This window comes from Lepisosteus platostomus, chromosome 14 (genome assembly GCF_059453375.1).
Source record: "Lepisosteus platostomus isolate fLepPlt1 chromosome 14, fLepPlt1.hap1, whole genome shotgun sequence".
Lineage (NCBI taxonomy): Eukaryota > Metazoa > Chordata > Actinopteri > Semionotiformes > Lepisosteidae > Lepisosteus > Lepisosteus platostomus.
In genome coordinates this window covers 1,603,779-1,612,056 of record NC_142624.1, presented here as the reverse complement: position 1 = coordinate 1,612,056, position 8,278 = coordinate 1,603,779, and the positions used below count along the sequence as shown (strand labels likewise).

The window sequence follows — 8,278 nt, the reverse complement described above, 5'->3', positions numbered from 1 at the left end:
AAACTGACATTTGGGATCAGCGCAGGGCTGGTCAAGGTGAGGATCAGTGCAGGCGAGCTACGCTTCCCCAAAATGCCCTTAAGAAACTTCAGCGGACTGCCCTAGGAATTGTAAGCAGCTGCGATGCGATACCGGAGCGCGGGTTCCAGCCGCCTGGACTGGCTGCAGGACGTCCCGTCCGATTCTCTCGGTCTGGAGCGGGGTCAGACTGAGGAGAGCGCTTGGCAGCCAGGGCCCTGCCAGTCCGACACACGCGGGTGCCTGGTTATTCTGGAGAGAGACGGGGACGTTCTCCACCTCCATCGCAGGGGTCTCTCTCCCGAAAGACTCCCCCCTTCCCCACACATCTGCACACGTGCCCAAGACGAGAAGCGAGAGCTTTCACGTTCATCTGGAACTTTATTGATAATATTTTTAATTTGACAACATTTCCGGGGAAAAAAAAGACACACTGTCAAAAACAAAAACGTAGAAAAATACAAAACCCAGGACAGGCAGTGACCTTGCCCAGTCCGGGGGGGAAGGACGCTGAGATCATCGCAGTGTGACCTCTGACCTCTGACCCCTAGTCCTCGCAGAGGGAGTACAGCAGCTCAATCTGCTCCGCGTACTCGAACCCTGTGCTGTGGAGGGCAGCAAAGAGAAACTTACTGCAGCAGTATCTCACCTGGGATTCGAACCCACAACCTTCCAGAGTAGGGTCCAGTTTAGAGATCATGTCACAGTCCCCTGCAGCCCTCATGAGCCACACCTGACCCTTCCTGACGTCAAATAAAAAAACATCGCTAAATTGATCAAAACGGGCATCGTAAAACCTGCTGGCCCGCGGGTCCCAGTGGCCTGCTGGTCACCCCTGACTGCGGCGTCTCCATCTCACAGGTACACGTTTAGAACTGCGTTACCGGTGGTAACAGACATGTTAGCTGTGATAAGAATAGGACGGTGATTAACACACAGGCCAGCTCTTGTCCCAGGAAACTGGGGGCTGTCCATAAGCACCAGGACACTGATCAGATGGGAGACAGAGTTAGAGGTATGAATGGCAAGGAACTTGTTAGATCAGTCAAGGCGCCAGTCGCCCCAGGAAGGCGGGAGGGTGTGGGATCCAGCAGCAGTGGGGGTCACCAGGACCGGACTGGGAACGCCGGGAAAAACACTCACCGGCCCGGCATCTCGAGGATCATGGGGATGCCGTCCAGGCGCGGCTCGTTGACCAGCTCTCGGAACGCTGCCAGGCCGATCTGGCCGCGCCCAATGTCCTCGTGGCGGTCCAGATGACACCCCAGCTTTCCTGGAACGCCAGCAGAGGGGGGGGGGGGGACACAGATTTGGGGCGCGATGCGGTGACTTGTTTGAGCTCCAGTTGCCCTGCATTTCCACTCCCTACCACTAGAGGCCACTTTCACAGAGGAGCTGGAGCCTATCCCAGCAAGCACCAGGCGCAGAACGGGGTACATCCTGGACAGGACGCCAGTCCATCAGGGCACACACAGACACAGACCAGGGCCAGTTAACCTGCCAGCCTGGCTTTTGTGGACTGTGGGAAGAAAGAGGAGCAAACTCAAAGAGAACATACAAACTCCACACAGACAGCACCCCAGGAATTGAACCCAGGGCCCCAGCTCTGTGAGGAAGCAACGCTAACCATTGCATTACCTTGCTGACCTCCAATAACTACAGCGAACATTTGCAGGCTAGAGCTTCAGTGCCCCCTAGTGGCAAGCAGTGGAAATGCAGGGAGCCGAAGGAGTGACCTCCCAGCTCCCCAGTCAAACCTCACGCTCACCTCGGAGGTCAAGGGGCAGGGGGGGTGGAGCGTGAGATCACCCCAGTTCGGGACCCTGAGGGCCACGGACAAGCAGATTTCTGGGCCCTTGGTTTCAGGTGCAGAGAAGGGCTCAATTCAGGTCTGGCGTTAACATGAACTCTTTCCACAGTCACACCCCGGAACATTACGCGTTCCCAGGCTGGGATAGTCTGGAGCCCCCAGAGTCCCACTGGGCTGTGGCCCTGGAGGGCCAGAGCCGGTCTCGGGGACGAGAGAGCCGTGCGCACGCAGAGACAGGGACAGACGGGGACACGAGTCTCACCTTTGGAGTCGTTGAGGTGAAGAGCTCTGAGATACGACAGCCCCACCACAGAGTCAAACTCATCCAGAACCTTCTTTATCCCTCCGGCCGCAGAAATGTCATAGCCTGGAGCCAGAGAGAGAGAGAGAGGGGTGGAGAGAGAGGAGGGAGGGAGGGAGAGGGGTGCGGGATGGAGAGAAGATGAGTTCAGACGCTCTGAGACTCAAAGGCACAGAGAGAGGAAGTGCAGAGAGCGTGGGTCCCGGCTAGAGGAATTGTGGGAAATGGAGGGGAGGGAGAGGGTGGCGGGGCACAGAGCAAGGGAAGGGATCGGCCCCGTCAGGCCCCCTCACCCGCGGCGAAGGCGTGGCAGGTGTCCAGACACACCCCCACTCTGCTCTTGTCCCGAACCCGCTCGATGATCCCGCGCAGCTCGGAGAACTGGCCGCCCACCGTGCTGCCCTGCCCACTCATGTTCTCCAGCACTGCGGAGGCACAGAGCCGGGAGAGATCAGGCCTCGCTGGCCCTGGCTGTGTCCACTGTCCAGGTGAGGCTGTCTCTGTGTGCACCGGTCAGTGTGTGTGTGTCAGGGAGAGTCTGTGGACCAGTCTGTGTGTGTGTGTGTGTGTGTGTGAGGGTGTGTCTGCGCACCAGTCAGTGTGTGTGTGAGGGTGTCTGTGTGCACCGGTCAGTGTGTGTGTGAGGGTGTCTGTGTGCACCGGTCAGTGTGTGTGTGAGGGTGTGTCTGTGTGCACCGGTCAGTGTGTGTGTGAGGGTGTGTCTGTGTGCACCGGTCAGTGTGTGTGTGAGGGTGTGTCTGTGTGCACCGGTCAGTGTGTGTGAGGGTGTGTCTGTGTGCACCGGTCAGTGTGTGTGAGGGTGTGTCTGTGTGCACCGGTCAGTGTGTGTGTGAGGGTGTGTCTGTGTGCACCGGTCAGTGTGTGTGAGGGTGTGTCTGTGTGCACCGGTCAGTGTGTGTGAGGGTGTGTCTGTGTGCACCGGTCAGTGTGTGTGTGAGGGTGTGTCTGTGTGCACCGGTCAGTGTGTGTGAGGGTGTGTCTGTGTGCACCGGTCAGTGTGTGTGAAGGGTCTGCAGGCCCAGCTCACCCGTCATGACGGCAGGCACCTGGCGGTGGGCGTGGTCTATCGCCTCGGCGATGCGCTGGATGCACTGATCAGTGGTGATGTCACCCAGGGACGCCCCGGGGTGCAGGTTAAACATGGAGAGGCCCAGCTGAGCACAGCGCGACAGCTCGTCCACCAGCAGGACCCTGCTCTTATCACACACATCTGGAGAGAGAGAGAGACAGGTCACAGCTCTTCACACACAGCTGGACAGAGAGAGAGACAGGTCACAGCTCTTCACACACACATCTGGACAGAGAGAGAGACAGGTCACAGCTCTTCACACACACATCTGGACAGAGAGAGAGAGAGACAGGTCACAGCTCTTCACACACAGCTGGACAGAGAGAGAGACAGGTCACAGCTCTTCACACACAGCTGGACAGAGAGAGAGACAGGTCACAGCTCTTCACACACATCTGGACAGAGAGACAGGTCACAGATCTCACACACATCTGGACAGAGAGAGACAGGTCACAGATCTCACACACAGCTGGACAGAGAGAGAGACAGGTCACAGCTCTACACACATCTGGACAGAGAGAGAGACAGGTCACACATCTGGACAGAGAGAGACAGGTCACAGATCTCACACACAGCTGGACAGAGAGAGACAGGTCACAGATCTCACACACAGCTGGACAGAGAGAGAGACAGGTCACAGATCTGGACAGAGAGACACACCAGTAGAGTTGGAATGGGGGCTCTGCTCCACAGGAGGAGTGGGAGGGGGGGTGTCCCCACGCACCTTGCTTGGGCGAGCCACAGTTCATCAGGTAGGAGCCGTGAGGCAGAATGAAGGCGGGCTCAACCCCGTGTTCGCGGCAGGCCTCCCGGAACCTGGCCGCCGCCTTCTCGTCCAGGGGGGGGCGCTGCCACGAGCGCTGGGAGCCCAGGAACATGGCGAAAGAGCGCCCCCCAAAGGACACGCACTCCTCCACCGCCTTCCAGATGCCCCCTGCACAGGGCGAGAGGGCGAGAGGCAACGCTTGTGGGCTGAGACCTGCTCACCCCCAAGAGCCCGCCAGGTGTCACCCCTGTCCACAGAGGCCTGAGGAATCCGTCCAAGATCCTGGAAATATCCCGGGCGCGCCTGAGAAGTGTCCTGTCTCTCCCACCCCTGTGCGCGTCTGAGAAGTGTCTTGTCTCTCCCACCCCTGGGCGTGTCTGAGAGGTGTCTTGTCTCTCCCACCCCTGGGCGTGTCTGAGAGGTGTCTTGTCTCTCCCACCCCTGGGCGTGTCTGAGAGGTGTCTTGTCTCTCCCACCTGTGGGCGTGTCTGAGACGTGTCCTGTCTCTCCCACCCCTGTGCGCGTCTGAGAAGTGTCTTGTCTCTCCCACCCCTGGGCGTGTCTGAGAGGTGTCTTGTCTCTCCCACCCCTGGGCGTGTCTGAGAGGTGTCTTGTCTCTCCCACCCCTGGGCGTGTCTGAGAGGTGTCTTGTCTCTCCCACCTGTGGGCGTGTCTGAGACGTGTCCTGTCTCTCCCACCCCTGGGCGTGTCTGATATAATGTTGCCATGGATGTAGGGACATGCGAGTCTCCCCACACCTGTGGGCATGGCTGACAGTGCCACTCCTCCTGTGGGCGTGTCTAATACAATGCCCCTCCCATTGAGGGTGTGCCCTAATATAGTCTCATTCCCAGCCATATCTGATTAACTAGCAGGAGCTCTTTAACCGGAAATAAGAGCCAGCAAATTCAGGAACAACTGAGTGACATTCCGTGCACAGTCAGCTGCAAACAGTGAGCTTGAATGTGGGCATTTGGGCATTCAGAACTGACCAAAGAAACAAGCTGAATTCAAGTCCTAACAAGCCAGCAGATCAGTTCAGTCCCCAGTTCATGCTGGAATGAGCACCAGCAGTGTTCCTCCAGGACCAGGACACAGAGAACTGGGGTCCAGTCTGCTGGACTCACTGGACGGCCTCAGTCTCGGACGGCCAGCAGACTGGTCAGTCAGCTCATCACTGTTGACCGAGACCACCCTCTGCTCAGATCTGCCCATAAGGGCAGAGCCTGTGGGGGCAGGTGGAGTTTGCCCCAGCTGTGCAGCTGTGTTCATTTTGGGAACTTTAGTAATGATCTGTAACTGCTGGGGCAGCTTACATGACAATGTCCCAGAGGGCTTTGCAAAGCCGGAGCAGGACAACAGCAAAGACACCCAAGACAGGTGTACTCACACGTCCTAGAGACTTTCCCAGAACAGCTCGAGAGAGCACTTGCCCTCCTTTCGTCTGAAGCCTTTCTTATGCTCTTCGATAAACAAAACACTAATAAAAATAACTAAAAGCCGGTTTTAAAGACGGCGTGCGGACATGCTGACAGATGTGCAGACATGGCAACAGCTGCAGGGAGATCGCCGCTTCTCTGCTGCTTTCCTGGAGATACAGGGACAGGGAACAGTGTCCACGCGACAGAATGTGGAAAAAACACGTTGATTTCGCATTAGCCGCAGGGCGACACAGTTACAGATGCCCGCCCCTACGAAACAAGCACACGACCCACAGGGTGAATTCACATCCGTGGGTGTGTTAGCAAGGTCCTGCGTGTTACAGGTGGGTGTATTGTCCACGGTGCGTGCCGGGATACCTGCTATGGACACGTGCGCCCCGATAAACTTCTTCTCCCTTCCTCCCTGCGCTCGCGCCACCCTCTTCTTCGCCCCCTCCTGCCCCGGGGGCTGCGAGCGCCGGCCCTCCCCTCCAGCCTGCGCGCTCGTCTCCACCGCCGCCGTCTCCGGCTCCGTCCTCCGCTTCCTCGGCCCCATCGCCGCCAGCCCTGCGGGGCGAGGAGACAGCCGGCTCACCCCCTGCACGGACTGACAGACAGACAAGACACCGCCCCCCGCAGGACCACCTCTGAAAACTCAGCTTGTGCTCATCGGCCCCAGCAGACACCTGCGCGCCCAGAGACGGAGCCGTGCTCTGACGGCACTCTGACATTAAACCGCGCTGTGTTTTTCTGCTGGAGTCCCGCATGCTGTCTGACGCAGCACCGGCATTTCTTTCAGGCATGCTTTGCGATTTATCGCGGCGCTGCTCGCGTGTGTGCAAGCGGCCCGTGGCGTTGCACAAACTTGGGAGAGCTCGGGTTTGGAATCCGCTCAGAGTGACAGCACACAGCCCTCCCGTCCCGTCGTCTGCTTGCTCCCATGGGGACAGACAGCGGTTTGGGCCATGCGAATGTCGCTTTTGCTTGCGCATTTGTTTGGCATTAAAGGCTTAAGCGGCTTAGCAACACATGAAACTCACAACAAGAAGCTGTGTCGCCCCAGCCTAACGCACACCAGGCGCTGCGCTCAGCCGTGCCCCGTGTTTCTGCAGGAAGAGCCCTGCGCCACGTGTTCCCAGAGGCCCCGCCCAGCCCCTTGACTCTCGCTCCTCATTGGCTGAGGGGAGCATCTTGAAATTCATTTAGTTCTTGAATTGCATTCTCGCATATGCTAGCTGGCTACAGGCAAAGTCCCATCTTTTATCAGACTACCCGAAGATCTTTCCAAGTTTTTATTAAGCTACTAACCCTACTAGGGGAATTTTACATATATTGAATGAAGTGGAAAGCGGGCGATTATCTGATTTTATCTAAGTGCATTTGCAACTGGGAGAGAGAGGCTGGGCTGCCGTGATTTCGAGGTGTATGGGGCGGCGGCGGCCATGCTTGTTTGTTTTTGAAAAGCTCCTCACCCGCTCAACGACTGTGGCCAAGAGGAGCCGCGTTGCGCAACACCAGGTTCGGCCTCTTAGGAGCAGCGCCACCTGCAGGAAGAGAGGGGGTGGCCGTCGGAGGAATCCGAGACCTGGCCTCCGCTGAGGAGCTCGACAGAATCGCTGTGCCCGATCCGTCGTGCACACAGCCTCGGTGTCATGCTCCTGTCCTATTCCTGAGGTGGCCCGCCTGCGTAACACCTGCCTTGCCAGTCCGCTTTCCAGTTTCGAATCATTCACTGCCTCATGTGGGAACACTGTCATTAGATTAATTAGGTGGGGCTGCACACTGGTGGTGGTGGAGGGGAGTCCCCATTACCTGTAAAGCGCTTTGGGTGGAGTGTCCAGAAAAGCGCTATATAAGTGTAAGGAATGATGATTATTATTATTATTATTATTATTATTATTACAATACTGGGAAAAGCTTCTAGTTGAAAGACGCGAAAGATGAGCTTGCAGATGGGGAAAGTACATTTCATCAAGCAACAACACACGAGAGGAACTCGAACCCGTGACCCGCGGGACCGGTGAGGCGGTGCTCAGCCTGCTGTCTGGGAACGCCACAGCGCTGCAGTGACTGCACTGGCCTGACGTACTGTTAACGCGCTAAACCGCCAGGTCAGCCGAGCTCTCAGGATCGTCTGGACGGAAGGGTGTACCGAACATGTTAGCAGAGATATCATTGCCTGCTAACGATGGTTAATTAGCCAGCACTACTCATTGCACTTAACGAATTAGTCAATAACCGCCGGAGGCAGAGGGTGCCGTTAGTCAACCTGCTAACAAAACTCGCCGTTGATAAGTGCTCCTGCACGATTCCCAGTATTGCTTTCCTCGTCAGCTCGATGCTGCTCATGTCCCCTGTCCCAGATGGGAAGAGACGCCGTCTTGCAGATCTATCGACCCGATTGGGCCAGCCAGCACACGCCCGGTGTCACACAGCACTGCCAGTGACAGCACTGGAATGACGACGGTCTCTCTCCCGACTCCCTCAGCAATGTAACGTGGATTTTATGAGCCCATCTCGCCGTTCGAGACTCACCTGAGCGTGTTGCCTGCCCTTTTCCTCACCTCTCCACACAAGCCAGAGCTCATGAACCTCTGTCACCTTTCTCACCTGGGGTGTAATCTTTGTCGGTGGACCAGTAGGGGGCGCTCTCTCCTTTGGCCCAGAATTCCCAAGCCCATTCCCCCACGGGGTGTCCAGGGACACTGTGCTCCAGCCTCTGACTTCCCAGACTGAGCTCCTGACTGCTTGGCCATTAGTGATCCCAGGGCACGTTTGTTACAAGTGGGGCTGTTAACGCTGGTGTCCTGACTAAACTGGGCTCACTGGAATTCCCTCTTAATTCACCTGGTGGAACAATTTCTCTCCCCTC

General features: G+C 57.2%; 1 protein-coding gene across 2 annotated transcripts; it reads right to left on the bottom strand.

Moving 5' to 3' along the window:
* Positions 1–379: 379 nt before the first annotated feature.
* Positions 380–6,548, bottom strand: LOC148648617 (uncharacterized). Of its 2 annotated transcripts, XM_088607084.1 has the most exons (8): positions 6,447–6,548; positions 5,785–5,973; positions 3,944–4,153; positions 3,178–3,360; positions 2,423–2,554; positions 2,091–2,195; positions 1,162–1,291; positions 380–623 (listed from the first exon to the last, which is right to left on the bottom strand). In XM_088607084.1, the coding sequence occupies exons 2-8, from the start codon at positions 5,960–5,962 to the stop codon at positions 566–568; spliced, it is 996 nt and encodes a 331-aa protein (XP_088463210.1). In that variant the 5' UTR covers positions 5,963–5,973; positions 6,447–6,548; the 3' UTR covers positions 380–565. The 2 variants fall into 2 exon arrangements, with proteins under 2 accessions (XP_088463210.1, XP_088463211.1); XM_088607085.1 differs by lacking the exon at positions 2,423–2,554.
* Positions 6,549–8,278: the final 1,730 nt, after the last annotated feature.

Bases quoted from the DNA above. Each gene is read 5' to 3' on its own strand.
- LOC148648617 (XM_088607084.1), bottom strand. From the start codon at position 5,962: ATGGGGCCGAGGAAGCGGAGGACGGAGCCGGAGACGGCGGCGGTGGAG. The intron at 2,555-3,177 runs GTGAGCTGGGCC...GTGCCTCCGCAG, and splicing joins GGTGCCTGCCGTCATGACGG to TGCTGGAGAACATGAGTGGG. The intron at 1,292-2,090 runs GTGAGACTCGTG...CTGGCGTTCCAG, and splicing joins TCACCTCAACGACTCCAAAG to GAAAGCTGGGGTGTCATCTG.